Source organism: Calidris pugnax, unplaced genomic scaffold (genome assembly GCF_001431845.1).
Source record: "Calidris pugnax isolate Ruff unplaced genomic scaffold, ASM143184v1 scaffold166, whole genome shotgun sequence".
In the NCBI taxonomy this organism is placed as follows: domain Eukaryota; kingdom Metazoa; phylum Chordata; class Aves; order Charadriiformes; family Scolopacidae; genus Calidris; species Calidris pugnax.
Genome location: NW_015090941.1, coordinates 105195 through 120867, shown reverse-complemented (window position 1 = coordinate 120867; position 15673 = coordinate 105195). Strand labels below are relative to the sequence as shown.

Below are 15673 nucleotides of genomic sequence, written 5' to 3'. Positions count from 1 at the left end.
CGGGCGCTCCCGAGCGCCGGTGGGGGGGGGGGGGGCAAGGCGGGGGGGGGTCCCTGCTTCGGTTATTGGGGGGGGGCAGGTGACCAGGTTCCTGCCCCACCTCTGTGGGGAGAGGGTGTCCCCTGAGGGGTCCCCCAGGTCCCCAAAACCTTGGGGGGGGAGGGGGGTAGAGACCAGCCCCCTTTGGCAGGCCCCCAGCAGAAGCAGAGGCCTGTTCTCGGAGCCCCCCCAGGCTGTCCCCACCCCGGGAGGGGACATTTGGGGTCCTGCCCCCCCAACAAAGCCCCCATATCCCTACCCCATGTGCTGCTGCAGTGGCTGAGCCCTCGCTGCACCCTGAGGGGCTGGATCCTGCCCCCCCAGGGCTCACCCAAGCCATCCCAGCGTGGTGGTTTTTTTTTTCAAGAGAAAACAAATTGGTATTTTTTGGTGGGTTTTTCCCCCCAGCACTTAAAACTTTGACAATATTTGTGTCTTTTTCCAAGAAACCCACCCTGAAGTCTTGAATACGGATTTTACTGTTGTTAGCCAGGCCAGCCAATTACTAATTTTGTTTTAGAGGTTGAGGTGAGGAATCTCTTCTAAAAGTTAGTCCTCGAGCATTAAAAAAAAAAAAAAAAAAAAAAAAAAAGAAGACGACTCATTAAGTTTAAAGACTGGTTGTACTGGTAGGTGGACGTATAACGGGTTTATAAGAGGAATAAAAGCTGTTATTAAAACAAACAAGTGTGCACGTGTCAGTGTTTTCACCCTCGCAGTGTCAGGTGATGCTGAAGATTGCCCAGAGCTGAGCTATTTGAGGGATCTGTTCTCCAGTCCCACTGGGTATCCTTCAAAATGTTGTTTGGTTGGGGGTTTTTTGGGGGGGTTGAGGGAGGATGTCAGTTTTCCTGTTGCTGTTCAGAGCCTCCAAATTAAATATTTCTGGTTCATAGGCAGATGCTGGAAGAAATCCCAAACTTCCTTGGCAGCTGTAGAAGTCCCAGGCTATGTGGCTGGTGTGTTACGTGGACTCCTCTTCTTGCTTTTTTGAAAAATATTTCTCAAGGCTTGTCCTTACAATCAGAAATGGGCTGGGGGGTGGGAGGGGGGGGACACATGGGTGCAGGAGCCAAATTACAGGGGTGCCTGAGCCACCCAAACTTTGGCATTTGGAGCATGAAAGGTAATGGGTAGAGAGGGGAGGAGGGCACAAGGTTGAACACTCAGGTTCTCTTTATGACATACATTTTTGCTCTGGAATAAAGTCATTTTCACAATTTCACTTGGGGGAGACAGAGTTCAAAAGTTGAGGATAACGGGGAAAAAAATCCAGGAAATTTAATGTACTGGAGTTGTGGTTCACCTTGCTGTTTGCCGCTGCGGGTTGGAGAGAGCTCAGTCTGTATTTTGGGGATTAACTCCACAATTTAATTCCTTTTTCCGGTTGCGTATTCTGAAGTTCTTTCGACAGGCCGCTGGGTTTTGGAGTTAAATTCCAGTTTGATTAAAAATCTGCTGGAGGTGTCAGATTTTGGGTCTCTCGTCCCGGCGTCACGCTGCGCTTTGCTGGGTTACTCAGGGATTTGCTTCGTTCCCTTTTTTTCCATCCTTTCTCTGCCGCTTATTTTTAGCAGCGCTTAGCGAACGATTAAAAAAATCACCTCCCAGTGTTGGACTGGTGAGATTCTTCCCCTTTCTTTTGGAAAGGTGGGGAATTGGGGAATTCTGGATTGGGGGGAGAGGAGCCCCTTCGGCGTCTGAGCTTTTGAGCTGAAAGGCTGGAGGGAGAGGATGAAACCGCAGCGTGATCCGGCCGAGGCCGAAGAGCTTCCCTGCGTCTCACTCACTGTTAATTGTAATTTAAGCTTGTGATTCAAAGGCTTTATAGCAATGCTTACCTGAGAGAAGAAGGGGGGAGATAAAAATCCACTTTCTGTAGCGTTCTCTGTTCCAAGTTGCAATTTTTAAGTGTATGCTCGTAGTTTTCGTATTCTTTTCTTTCCTGCTCAGAAGTGCTTTGAGTATTTTGGGTCTCTCGTGCTTTGAGTATTCCTCGCAGGAGGGTAGGTACTAAGTGACCAGAAAATTGGACTTTTCAGCCTGCTTTTTTTTTTTTTATCTGGCTAAAAGCTAGCTGTAATACCTCGAAGAGTTGCCAGCTTTCATTGATGGGGAAATCAATCTGCAATCCCACTAGGCTAAAAAATTTACCTGCCCTCCCTCAGCCTGGCCAGCTTTGCAGAATTCATGGCTTCATCCTCAAAAAAATAGCTGCAAGACAGAGGGGTGTAACTTCTCCAACGGACTGAGGAGCACAGATTTCACTTAATTTTCACTGAATTGTTTAGAGTTGGAAGGGACCATAGAGATCATCTAGTCCAACTCCCCTGCTAAAGCAGGACCTCAAAAATAAAAGCTTCAAACTTCAGTTTTTTCACCTATGGGGGTTTAAAAATCTCTTATTTGTTGCCTAAAGAGAAGTGATTTGATTTTCCTGCACCCTCCCCACTGTAGTCCAACTCCCCTGCTAAAGCAGGACCTCAAAAATAAAAGCTTCAAACTTCAGTTTTTTCACCTATGGGGGTTTAAAAATCTCTTATTTGTTGCCTAAAGAGAAGTGATTTGATTTTCCTGCACCCTCCCCACTGAAATATTTAATGCCCATTACCTTCAATTAGAGCAATTGCTATTAAAAAATAATCAAGTTGGTGTCACAGCATAATGACACCTGGTACACCCAGGTGATGGTAAGGTGACTGTCTAATGAATTGGTTTTTAATTCCAGTGGATTTGTGGATTATTATTTTTTTTCCTTTGCTAATAGAAGGGTGAATAAGGTGAGATTTTAATTTCTTTTTGCTTTCAGGTGCTCAGTGGTGCTAGAAGACCAGGGGTTCTCAGTAATCGTTGTCATCAGTGCAGAAACTTAAAAGAATCGCTACCAAATTGTAAATTAAATAGTTTTAAGTATTGAAAATTCAGATATTTTCTGAGGTTGTAACTTTGGTGACTCATTTAAATGAGTGTTTTGCTTCCAGTGGCCTGAAGATGTTTTTCCTTGATGAGGTGCAGACATTCTCCTCCCTGGCTACGGGGTGGGCAAGCGTGGACCTCCAGCGAGCTCCTCCAGTTGGGCTTTTTAGGGCTGGACAAGTCACATTCTTTATTCCAAAGGAAGCTGAAGGCAGGAATCAGTTTTTCACACATTTCCTGCTCTGCAGCTGCTCGTGTCCATGGGTTGCCCCGACCTCACTCGTCCAGGGGTGTTGGAGTGATGGGGGGCAATGAGCTCGTTTTGAGCACATCATTTTTTGGGAAGCGATGGTGAAATTTGAAATTCAGAAGGGTACCAGATCATCGACTGAATTAGTGGAGAGGAGAGGAGGATGAGGGTTGAGCAGGTTGAACCTGCTGAATGGACCCTGCTGGGGTGGATGCTGCTCCTCTAAACCTCATGGATTTCAACCCAGTGTTGGCCAAGGGCAGGGACAGCAGCTTTGAGGTCCTTCTTGACTCATGGGATTAATTCTTTTGGGCTCCACCGCATCTCCAGCACCAGCCCTTGATGAATAGTGGGAGAAAATTGTCACCTGAGGAACACAGAGATGGGCTTCACACTGCTCCTGGTGGTTCAGGGTGGAGAAGGGGGTGCAGAGCTAAGGAGGAGAAAGATAGGGCCTTCCTTTTATTTCAGGTATTAAGCAATTTTAGAAAAATCACATTTTTCCTTTCACTTTGGATTTAATAAACAAAAAAACCCCACCTCGTAGGATGCTCTGTCTGTTGGAATTGCTTGGGATAAGGACATATCCCTGTAGCTTTTTTCCCTTTTTTGATACATGAGCAGAAAATGGTGTAGCTTCGCATTAGCTGGAGTAAATTGCATTGACATTTTTAGTAAGTAGTTTTATGCCAGGGATGAAGTAGTAATAGTAGACATTTTAAAGAAGATTTACTTGCGCTGCTGTCACAGAACAGCAGGTTCAGATTGCTGTAGTTAAGGCTGTGTCAGCAGTTGTGGCTTTCTGTGGTGTAAAACTGCTCCTGAAGGGTTTTGATTCATGTTTTTAGATCATGCGGTGCAATATTATACGTATTTAACGGGTGGATCGGTATTACTTCCATTTGTGAGTGATGTGGGGTATGATTTTTAGTATTCCTTAAAAGCAAGTCATGTCACAGTGTGTATGAGCCTGCTGGGCTGGCTTCAAGAGGGAAATTAGAAGTTTTTTTCATGTAACTTTTGCTTTTTCCTTTTCCATCAGAGTAGTATCTTATTCTAGGGCTGTATATCTTATGCACGCTTGGGCCAGACCAAGTTCTCTCAATGTTGGACCTTCTCGGGAGCTTTTTGGGGTGAATTCCTGTGGGAGGCCAAGTGGAGGAACTGGTGCTGGATGGTGAGGAGCTGCCCATGTTCATGTGGGATATGGGAAGAACAATGAGGCCCCGCTTTGAGGGCTGTGTCCAGTTTTGGGCCCCTCCCCACAAAAAAAGACATCAAGGAGCTGGAGCGGGTCCAGAGAAGGGCAACGGAGCTGGTGAGGGGTCTGGAGACCAAGGTGAAGGGTCTGGAGAACTTGTGAGGAGCAGCTGAGGGAGCTGGGAGTGTTCAGCCTGGAAAAAAGGAGGCTGAGGGGAGACCTTCTCACTCTCTCCAACGCCCTGAAAGGAGGGTGTAGCCAGGGGGGGTCGGTCTCTTCTCCCAAGGGACAGGCCATGGGACAAGAGGAAACGGCCTCAAGTTGCACCAGGGGAGGTTCAGATTGGAGATTGGGAACAATTTTGACAAGGAAAGGGTTATGAAGCCTTGGAATGAGCTGCCCAGGGAAGGGGTTGAGGCACCATCCCTGGAAGGATTTAAAAGCTGGGTTGACATAGTGCTTAGAGACATGGTTTAGTGATGGGTTTTATCAGAGTTGGGTTGATGGTTGGACTCCATGATCTTAAAGATCCCTTCCAACCTGGACAATTGATTCTATGATTGTGCTCTGATCGAATTCACATATTCCTCTGTTATTCTGGCTTCAAATGTCTGTGCATTTATTCTCCTGAAAGTGCTGGTGCACACCAGGCACTTCACCTTGTGAGTAATTGCTTTTAGGGCGAGATCTCATTTAAAGGTCTGAGCTCGCTTGCTCTATTTTTGGAATTGAAGGGAAGAAAGTTGCCATTTGAATGGTTTTATAATGACTGTGATTGTTTCAATTGTTATAAATCAATCACGCTTGTTTCTTCCCTGAAACGACAGCACTCGCATGAGAAAGCAGCTCCCTTATTTTGTGGGGTTTGGAGACATTTTTAAGGATTTGGCTAATATATATTAATACACAGCAAAACTGTGGCTGCTGGTGGTGCCGTGGGTGGGGGAGGTCACTACTTAAGCTTAAATTACTTAAAAATGAAGCGACCTAAAAGAGGAGACCAGCGTTTTTGTATCAGGGGGTTGTTTTTCTGGATTATTTAAAATGCTAGCACTTGAAATTATTTTTCCCCTTGGCTTGTTAGAACCCAAATTTAGGATTCTGTGTTTGCCTTCAGCAGCTAGAGATGCTCCCAGTTGGGGGGGGGGGCTGCGGTGTTGTGGCTCTTCCTGGGGGGGCTCTGGAGCCTGGATCTGGGCTTGGTGGGTGACTGAAGGAGGAGTCACCCACTGAAGGACTGAAGGAGGGAGCTGGGATTGTTCAGCCTGGAGAAGAGAAGGCTCCGGGGAGACCTTAGAGCGGCCTTTCAATACCTGAAGGGTGCCTATAGAAGAGCTGGGGAGGGACTCTTTGCCAGGAAGGGTAATGATAGGACAAGGGGAAACGGTTTTAAATTGGAAGAAAAAAGATTCAGATTAGATCTCAGAAAGAAATTTTTTACTCTGAGGGTGGTGAGAGCCTGGAACAGGTTGCCCAGAGAAGCTGTGGCTGCCCCATCCCTGGAGGGGTTCAAGGCCAGGCTGGATGGGGCTTGGAGCAACCTGCTCTAGTGGGAGGTGTCCCTGCCCAGGGCAGGGGGGTTGGAACTAGATGATCTTTGAGGTCCCTTCCAACCCAAACCATTCTATGATTTTAGGTAGAATTCAGTTCAGGTAGACTCTGAACTCTGATAAAGAGCCCTTGGATGCTTTTTGTCCTCTTCCCTGCCCCGTTGGGATAATGAGCATCTACATGATGTTGGCTTTTAAAGAGAATCATAGAATGGTTTGGGTTGGAAGGGACCTTAAAGACTATCTCATTCCACCCTCCTCCCACTAGACCAGGTTGCTCCAAGCCCCCTCCAGCCTGGCCTTGAACCCCTCCAGGGATGGGGCAGCCACAGCTTCTCGGGGCAACCTGGGCCAGGCTCTCACCACCCTCACACCAAACAAGTTCTTCCCCACATCTCAGCTCCATCTCCCCTCTTTCAGGGTCAAACCCTTCCCCCTCCTCCTATCACTATGTGCCCTTGTGAAAGTAGATGTTTAACTCTTGCCAGGATGGAAATTGGTGGCTTGAGTTTTGCTTCAGTGCTGCTGTGAGTTTGCTCTGCAGCCGTGAGCGTGTCACCAGCTCATCCCTGAGCACCAGAAAGTGTTTAAAAACCCTGTCCTTGCTCTTTGGGGACCTGTAGCTGGTGGGGATCAGGCACTTGTGGCAGCCTGACATTGGCACCGATGCCTCTGGCACCCCTGGAGCCTCCTCCTTTGCCCAGGAAACTTGTTCCTCGTTCTTGTTGCTGCAGTTCCTTAAGTTCCTTGACAAGGTTTGGACTCGCCATGCTCCCTTCAAGGCTTGGATATTGGAAATATAGTGGACATAAAAGACTTTTCCAGCAGTATAGGGGAAGCTGTGGGTACCTCAGCGAGTGGAAGATCTGTCCTCTTTCATGAGTATGTTCATTTTCATCCTCAAACCATTGGTATTGTCCACAGTCCAGAGTAAAATAGTGGACATAAAAGACTTTTCCAGCAGTATATGGGAAGCTGTGGGTATCTCAGCGAGTGGAAGATCTATCCTCTTGATAGTATGTTCATTTTCATACTCAAACCATCGGTCTTGTCCACAGTCAAGAGTAGAACGAGTGTGATTAAAACAAAACCCATTTTCCTGACCTGCCTTTGTATTTTATTTCTTGTCGAAGCTTCGTGCAGGGTGTACAGACCACTTGTGTTTAGAGATCAACAAATACTTCCATTTGAAGTGAGGGAGTTCAGGTAACTTCCGAATAGAGCCAGGAATGAACCCAGGAATCTTCAAAAATCAGGGTAAATCCTAATTTGTGGAACGTCTGTCAAATGCAATGTCAGCCTCGCTGCTGTTGGGCAAATTTATTGAATTATTGTGTGGTGCAGAATAGCACCATATTTAGTGGGTCTGTGGGGTTGGTGCTCGTTGCCTTGAACCCTTAGGTGGCCTTCAGGAGGTTGCAACTGATGTTCTTCAAGATGTTCTTGAAGGTCTTCAAGACCTTCAAGAGGTTCTTGGGCTCCACAGGAACCCGCTGTGAGGTGGTTTTGGGCACAGATACCTCGGATTCAGTTCTTTCCGAGTGATTCTTTTCCTCTCCCTCTCTCCAGGTATGGCTTTGTGGAGTTTGATGACCTGCGAGATGCGGACGATGCTGTTTATGAGCTCAATGGCAAAGATCTCTGTGGGGAGAGGGTGATCGTTGAGCACGCCAGGGGACCCCGGCGCGAAGCTTCGTGCAGGGTGTACAGACCACTTGTGTTTAGAGATCAACAAATACTTCCATTTGAAGTGGGGGAGTTAAGGTAACTTCTGAATAGAGCCAGGAATGAACCCAGGAATCTTCAAAAAGCAGGGTAAATCCTAATTCATGGAACGTTTTTTAAAATGCAATGTCAGCCTCGCTGCTGTTGGGCAAATTTATGGAATTATTTATTGTGTGGTGCAGGATAGCACCATATTTAGTGGGTCTGTGGGGTTGGTGCTCGTTGCCTTGAACCCTTAGGTGGCCTTCAGGAGGTTGCAACTGATGTTCTTCAAGATGTTCTTGAAGGTCTTCAAGACCTTCAAGAGGTTCTTGGGCTCCGCAGAAACCCACTGTGAGGTGGTTTTGGGCACAGATACCTCGGATTCAGTTCTTTCCGAGTGATTCTTTTCCTCTCCCTCTCTCCAGAGAACGAGTGTGATTAAAACAAAACCCATTTTCCTGACCTGCCTTTGTATTTTATTTCTTGTTGAAGCTTCGTGCAGGGTGTACAGACCACTTGTGTTTAGAGATCAACAAATACTTCCATTTGAAGTGAGGGAGTTCAGGTAACTTCCGAATAGAGCCAGGAATGAACCCAGGAATCTTCAAAAATCAGGGTAAATCCTAATTTGTGGAACGTCTGTCAAATGCAATGTCAGCCTCGCTGCTGTTGGGCAAATTTATTGAATTATTGTGTGGTGCAGAATAGCACCATATTTAGTGGGTCTGTGGGGTTGGTGCTCGTTGCCTTGAACCCTTAGGTGGCCTTCAGGAGGTTGCAACTGATGTTCTTCAAGATGTTCTTGAAGGTCTTCAAGACCTTCAAGAGGTTCTTGGGCTCCACAGGAACCCGCTGTGAGGTGGTTTTGGGCACAGATACCTCGGATTCAGTTCTTTCCGAGTGATTCTTTTCCTCTCCCTCTCTCCAGGTACGGCTTTGTGGAGTTTGATGACCTACGAGATGCGGATGATGCCGTTTATGAGCTCAATGGCAAAGATCTCTGTGGGGAGAGGGTGATCGTTGAGCACGCCAGGGGACCCCGGCGCGACAGCAGTTACGGTTCTGGACGCAGTAAGCACTAACATGCATTTGTATCCCTGACTTATTACTTATTTTAAATAAAATATTTTTTGCTCTTTTTTTTTTTTAAAAGTAATTTTAAAAGAAAATGCTCTGAAGTTGTGAATAGTTTTCTGTAACTGTAAATGTAACTGTTGATCTGGATATTTCTTAACTTGTTTGTTGTATTAAACTGTTTAAATTGATAAATTAATAAACGCAGTTTCTTGTACCATTTTTTTTATTACTATTATCGTTTCGTTTAACTATTTGAATGGTATATTTGCGCTGTGCTGTTTAACATAGACTTAACAAAGACCTCAATGTTTTAATTGAAAGAGTCCTTTGAGGCTAAGATGACTGCCCGTTCCATTTGCTGACCCTGGGTTACCTTTCCATGAGAGGCTCTTTGACCTTTGTGGCCCTTGGCTGACCCCAAAAAAAAAAGGAAGCCATGTGACGACCGCGAGCTTTTCCCATTAGACCTGGGTGGTGAGGACCCCAAGGGTTAGAGAGAGATGAGATTAATCTGAAATAGGTGCCTGAAAAGCTTTATTCATGTCAGATATTCAGAAAACCTTTAAGCAATGTAAGTAACATGAGTAAACTGCCTTAATTCGCTTTCTTCTTGCAAACTCTTTTTAAGAATTTAATTGCATGTTTAATTTTAGCGTAATTATAACGATGTGCCTTGTTTTAATTATGTGCTTGTAGTAATTTATTTTTTTTTTTAATTTTTTTTTTAACGCTTTGGCTATTTGTAACGTTTTATCTGAGGGGGATGTAATTGAGACCAGCGGGTGGGGGGATTTTTAACGTGTTTGGGGTCGTGTGGGGCAGGAGAGTGTTGGTGGGGGCTGTGGAGGGAGCTCTCCATTTCCCTGGTTGAAGTACTGCTGTCTGCTTGTCACCTCCTAAAGGTGGATATGGTTATAGAAGAAGCGGAAGAGATAAGTACGGTCCTCCCACCCGTACAGAATACAGATTGATTGTGGAAAATTTGTCAAGCCGCTGCAGTTGGCAAGATCTTAAGGTATGGGGCCCCCTTTCCTTACCCTCTCTCTAGTAAAGAGCATAAAGGGTAAAAAAAACCTGAGCTTTCCAACAAGGAAAAGTGGTATAGACTTGTGTTCTTAACTCCAACTTGTTAATAAGTCTGTGTGCTCCTATGCATACAAGTAGCTTTTGGAAATAATGCGTTTTTAAGTCAATATGGAAGAGTATTTGCATATAAGAAATCATTAATGCGACTTTAGGGGTTGCACCTGCAGGTTTGGTGTCACTGGAACTTTTTTTTTCCTTACCACAAGGCAAGGTCACGTACAGGTGTGTTTTACCTCCTCTTAAACCTTGTCAAAACAGACTTTAATCAGCAGTGGTAGGATTCAGTAGAGATGGAGGAGTTCACCCTTGTCCCTTTGGATTTAACTCACCAACTCCTAAGGTGTTGGAGCTGTTTGGAAACAATTGCATCATTCTTACAGTCTCCGTGGAGAACTTCCACCCTGTGTAAAAGCTGTCTTAAGGAGAGTTTCAGGGAAAGGATGCCTCCAGAATGAGCAATTGTGCAAAAACTCTGCCAAAAGCTAGTATTTTCTCCAAGTGTGAAGGCGTGGAAGGTGATCCTGGGCAGTGGGAGCACTGGGTAACACCGTGTAGCCCCCAGTACCTCCCAGTATCCTCATGCTGGAGGTGAAACGTTGACTCGTGATGTTCTCCATCGTGGCTGGGGGGGCAGGACAGGGAGAAGGTGGTCACTGGTCGCTGCAAAAAGGTAGTGTTTTCCTCATCAAACTTAGCAGCGATGGTTAAAAGCACTTGTTCTTACAGGAACGCTGTCTTTTATGGTTCTCTTTGAAGGATGTATAAAATTTGTTCTAAGCAAACTTGGCCGTAGTAGAAACTGGTGTGTAATTGAATGTGTAACACTAGCTCAGGTACGTACTGGGACTCTTCACATCTCTTCTCTTGTTAACACTTCACCCCATCGATAGCTTGTCTTTGCTTCTGGTATTAAAAATTGTGAGTAGAGCATGGCATGATTAATCCTCTAGTTGGATGCATTGCTTTTTTTTTGAGGGGGGGGGGAATAGCTTTCATCTCAGGGTAGTGAAGGTGGGAGTCGCTGGGTTGAAATGGGATGGAACAAGAGTCGTGTGCCCCATTCCTGTTGCAGCCACAGAGGCTGAAAGGTGGCCCTGGCTGGGGGCTTGCTGGAAGTGGGGCAGAGTAGCCCTCCCTGACCCACAGAGGTGTTCAGGAGCTGAGATGGAGAAGCCAGGGAGCATGAAGTGGGGAAAGGAATCGAGCTTTTACTTGTCTGGGGGGGAATTTCTTCCAGCAGAACGAGATCCGTTACCCAGGTGGAGGATGAAGGGAAGTTTGCTTGCCTGTGCTCTTCTTGCCTCTTCCTAATCAATCTTAAATTCATCCCCTTTCCCAAGTTAACTTGAGAGTATGGGTTAGAGAGCAAGCGTTTCACTTCTTTAATCACTTTTGTAATTTGAAATTTAACCATAGAGCGTATTCGATGTTAGGCACGAGATGGGAGGCTTAAAATGATCATTTGGCTCCAAACTCTCAGCACCCCCTTGGTTGTGATCACACAGACTCTGTGTTCTTTGGCTTGCTGAGAAACCCCGGCGTTAGCCACGTGGCTGCTGTTTGGTTTAAAGCCTGGCTGATGTCCCTGTGCCCAGAAGAGTGGTTAAAAGCCTGGCTGATGTCCCTGTGCCCAGAAGAAGCCGAGGGAGAAGCGTCATTGCGGAGACGAGCGGGGTCAGGCTGGAAGAAGCCTGGCTCTGGATTTGAGGCAATGGTTATTCTGTCCTCTCCCTCTAGGATTATATGCGTCAGGCAGGGGAGGTGACATATGCAGATGCACACAAAGGAAGGAAAAATGAAGGTGTCATTGAGTTCAAATCCTATTCTGACATGAAAAGAGCCCTTGAAAAGCTGGACGGGACAGAAGTAAATGGCAGAAAGATTAGATTAGTGGAAGACAGACCTGGATCGAGACGGCGCCGCTCTTACTCCAGAAGCCGAAGCCATTCGAGGTATGTCTCCGTGATGCAGCCCAGGCTGAACCTAACCACGATAACATGAATATCCAGCAGGTTCCAAAACACTTTGGGAAGGGTGGAGAGTTCTCAGTAAGTCAAGCTTTTGAGAATTTATTAGTTCCCTGGAAGTAACGAGGGGCTGGAGCGAGTGCAGAGGAGGGCAACGGAGCTGGTGAGGGGGCTGGAAAACAAATCGTATGAGGAGCGGCTGAGGGAGTTGGGACTGTTTAGTGTGAGGAAGAGGAGGCTGAGGGGAGACCTCATCACTCTCTACAACTCCGTGAAAGGACACTGTAGAGAGGTTGGGGCTGGTCTCTTCTCCCAGGTAATTAGTGACAGAACGAGAGGGAACGGCTTCAAGCTCCAACAGGGTGGGTTTAGATTGAACATTAGGAAAGAATTTTTCACCGAAAGAGTGGTCGGGCATTGGAACAGGCTGCCCAGGGAGGGGGGGGAGTCCCCATCCCCGGCTGTGTTTAAGGGCCGTTTAGATGCAGTGCTGAGGGACATGGTGTAGGGGAGGCCTTTGTAGAGTAGGGGAGATGGTTGGACTCGATGATCCCAAGGGTCTCTTCCAACCTAGACCATTCTGTGATTCTAAGTAACCAAGGGAAATGAGACCTCTCCCGTGGTGGAGGTGTGTATGTGGGAGCTGAACAAAGGACCATGCTGCTCTTCTTTCCCAACCCCAGGGAGCTTCTCTGGCAGGAGAAGCCACCACCAGGCAGGTGGAGCTTCTCACAGAGAATGAAGCAGAAGGTGTTTTTTTAACACTCTGGCTCCGAACAGGGTGTTCTGCTCTACCCACCAGGACTAACAGTTCTTTCCCAGCTTGGAAACCCCCACCCCTTCCCTGTTTCTTAGAGACGTGCTGCTTTTGTTGTGTGATGGAGGGAACAGCACCCAGCACCGAGCCTTTTCCCCTTCTGGGGCAGAACTAGTCGTTTTTGCAAGCAAAGTTGGGCAAAACTCTACTGTTGACAGAACAGCTTGCTGGTGAAATCAAAGCCTGAAGTCAAAGCTTTGTCCTAGTGTCTCACTGCATTCAAACTGACTCAATTAGGAAAGGGATTCTCCCTTCCTTGTCTCAAATAAGGCTGGGTATTTCCTTCTGGATTAGGACCCTGATCGCTTCCAGACGTGGCAGCAGGGGATGAGCTGTGGGAGAAGGGTTCTGTTTGTAACTTTACTGTGTAGCCCTCTCACCATTCAGCTACCCAAAAGGTGCTTTAATAGTGTGGGGTTTGCCCCCAGGGGACCACAAGCTCTCTGTGGGCCCACGCTGACATTAACCCCGTTGATTTTGTTGCAGGTCTCGCTCTCGAAGCAGACATTCCCATAAGAGCAGGAGCCGCAGTGCCAGTAGCAGCCGCTCCAAGAGTAGATCAAGATCCAGGTACGTCTTTGTGGTGGAAGAAACAGGGGGGTTTACCCACTGCCATGAGAAGCACCATCCTAAATTTGCAGTGGGAATGCTTTGGTTTTCTTTTCCCTGCTGTGTGGTGCATGCTCTTTAAGCCCGAGTCAAACCCAAGATCCAGGTACGTCTTTGTGGTGGAAGAAACAGGGGGGTTTACCCACTGCCATGAGAAGCACCATCCTAAATTTGCAGTGGGAATGCTTTGGTTTTCTTTTCCCTGCTGTGTGGTGCATGCTCTTTAAGCCCGAGTCAAACCCAAGCCGGAACAATCCTCACCATCAGCACAGACTGGGGGGTGAGGGATTAGAAAGCAGCCCTGAGGAAAGGGACTTGGGGGTGCTGGTGGATGAGAAGCTGGACATGAGCAGGCAGTGGGCACTTGCAGCCCAGAAGGACAATCCCATCCTGGGCTGCATCAAAAGCTGCGTTGCCAGCAGGTCCAGAGAGGGGACTCTTCTGCTTTACTCTGCTCTGGTGAGACCTCACCTGGAGTATTGTGTGCAGGTCTGGAGCCCTCAATATAAGAAGGACATGGACCTGATGGAGAGGGTCCAGAGGAGGGCCACAAGGATGATCAGGGGGTTGGAGCACCTCTGCTCCGAGGACAGGCTGAGGGAGCTGGGGTTGTTCAGCCTGGAGAAGAGGAGGCTCCGGGGAGACCTAATAGCGGTCTAATAGTCCCCCAGCTTGGCCACCTCAAGGTCCTTTAATCTGAAGGGGGAGAGAGAGAGGGAAAGAGCATTAACGTAGGCTTGGCCAACGTCTTCTGCGCCTTGGTTTATGCCAGAAAGAGACGCCTGTATCACCCAAACAACACATTTTGACTCAAAACAAGTGAGTGTAGCCCCATCGAGGTGCATGACACGGCCCCACAGCCCCCGAGTACGACCAAGAGCCCCGATTTTGGTGGATTTTGCTCAATACCAGGTGTTTTTTTGGCAGGGTTATGAATTACAAAGCCAAGGGTGTGTCTAACCCCCAGGCAGGAGGCAGCCTCTGCTGAAAAGGTTTAAAAAACCTAATAGCAGCCTTCCAGTACCTGAGGGGGCTACAGGAAGGCTGGGGAGAGCCTGTTTAGAAAGGGCTGCAGTGACAGGACAAGGGGCAATGGCTTCAAGCTGGAGGGGAACAGATTTAGACTGGAGATGAGGAGAGGGTTCTTCACTGTGAGGGTGGTGGAGCACTGGAACAGGTTGCCCAGGGAGGTGGTTGAGGCCCCTTCCCTGGAGATATTCAAGGAGAGGCTCGACGAGGCCCTGGGCAACCTGGTCTAGTTGGGGGTGTCCCTGCTGACTGCGGGGGGGTCGGACTAGATGACCTTTGGAGGTCCCTTTCGGCCTGGACAACTCTATGACTCTATGATTGTATGATTTTATGATTCTATAAAGCGGAGCTGTCTGTTGCCTTTTACGCTTCCAGGTCTGTGTCCCGTTCCAGAAGCAAGAGCCGTAGTCGAAGCAAGAGCCGTAGCAGAGGCCAAAAAGAGAAAAGCAGGACTCCAAGTAAAGAGGATAAAAGTAGGAGCCGCAGCAGGAGCGCAGAGAAACCCCGGCACAAAAGCAAAGATAAATCTGAGGGCGCTCTCCATAACAGCGACGAGAAAACAAAGAGCAGGAGCCGCAGCAAGGAGAAGAGTAGGAGCAGGAGTGGGAGTAAGGACAGGGGGGAGCCGAGGGAGAGCGTGAGGAGCCGCAGCAAGGAGAAGAGTAGAAGCAAAGAGAGGGAGAAGAGCATTAGCAAGGCCAGAAGCAGGAGCAAGAGCAGGGATGAGAGCAGGAGCAGGAGCCACAGTAAGGATAAAAGGAAAAGTAGGAAGAGGAGCAGGGATGAGAGCAGAAGTAGAAGCAGGAGCCGCAGCAAGAGCGAGAAAAGCAAGAGGCGCAGCAAGAGAGAGAGCAAAGCCAGTAGCAAGAAGAAAAGGAAGGACAGCCACGAGCGGTCCAGGTCGGCCTCCAAAGACAAGGAGCACCTAAAATCCGATTCTGATAGAAAAGAGGCAAAAGGGGAGGGGGAGGATGCAGCCGTGCGTCGGGCGTCTCGCTCCAGGTCCAGGTCCATTTCCAAGACGAAACCAAATGTCAAATCAGCTTCTCGTTCCAGGTCTCAGTCCGTCTCGAAGCCCAGGTCCCACTCCAAGTCTAGGTCTAGGTCTGCCTCACGGTCACGCTCCCCATCGCGGTCAAGGTCTCGCTCCAGGTCCTAACCTTGCCTTGACCACACTCAGAAGAACCCGACAAGTCTTTTGTACATGTTGAGTAGTTGTAGCACAAGTGATTGAAGTAGAAACCATGTGGATGCTGTATATTTTTGAACAACCCTGAGGGTATGTCCCTCCTCCTCGTGAGCTGCCGCCCTGCAGCGCGCTCTGCTCCGAGCCCGCTCCACTCATTTCCTACCCTACAGGAAGGTGCTCTTTGAATACAACTCTTCCTGGAGCACCAAAATCGCCCCGTTTTGCAGGAGGAGCCT

At 47.9% G+C, this 15673-nt stretch overlaps 1 protein-coding gene across 1 annotated transcript in view; it reads left to right on the top strand.

Annotated features, from left to right (window-relative positions):
- The window catches only part of SRSF4 (serine/arginine-rich splicing factor 4), a 21089-nt gene extending 5422 nt beyond the window's left edge, over window positions 1–15667 (top strand). Inside the window, exons 2-8 of the mRNA XM_014951842.1 lie at window positions 7526–7658; window positions 7921–8019; window positions 8539–8734; window positions 9643–9755; window positions 11564–11778; window positions 13097–13180; window positions 14624–15667. Of these exons, the coding sequence (XP_014807328.1) occupies window positions 7526–7658; window positions 7921–8019; window positions 8539–8734; window positions 9643–9755; window positions 11564–11778; window positions 13097–13180; window positions 14624–15407 (1624 nt within the window). The 3' untranslated portion in view covers window positions 15408–15667. The remainder of the gene's footprint in view (window positions 1–7525; window positions 7659–7920; window positions 8020–8538; window positions 8735–9642; window positions 9756–11563; window positions 11779–13096; window positions 13181–14623) is intronic.
- Window positions 15668–15673: the final 6 nt, after the last annotated feature.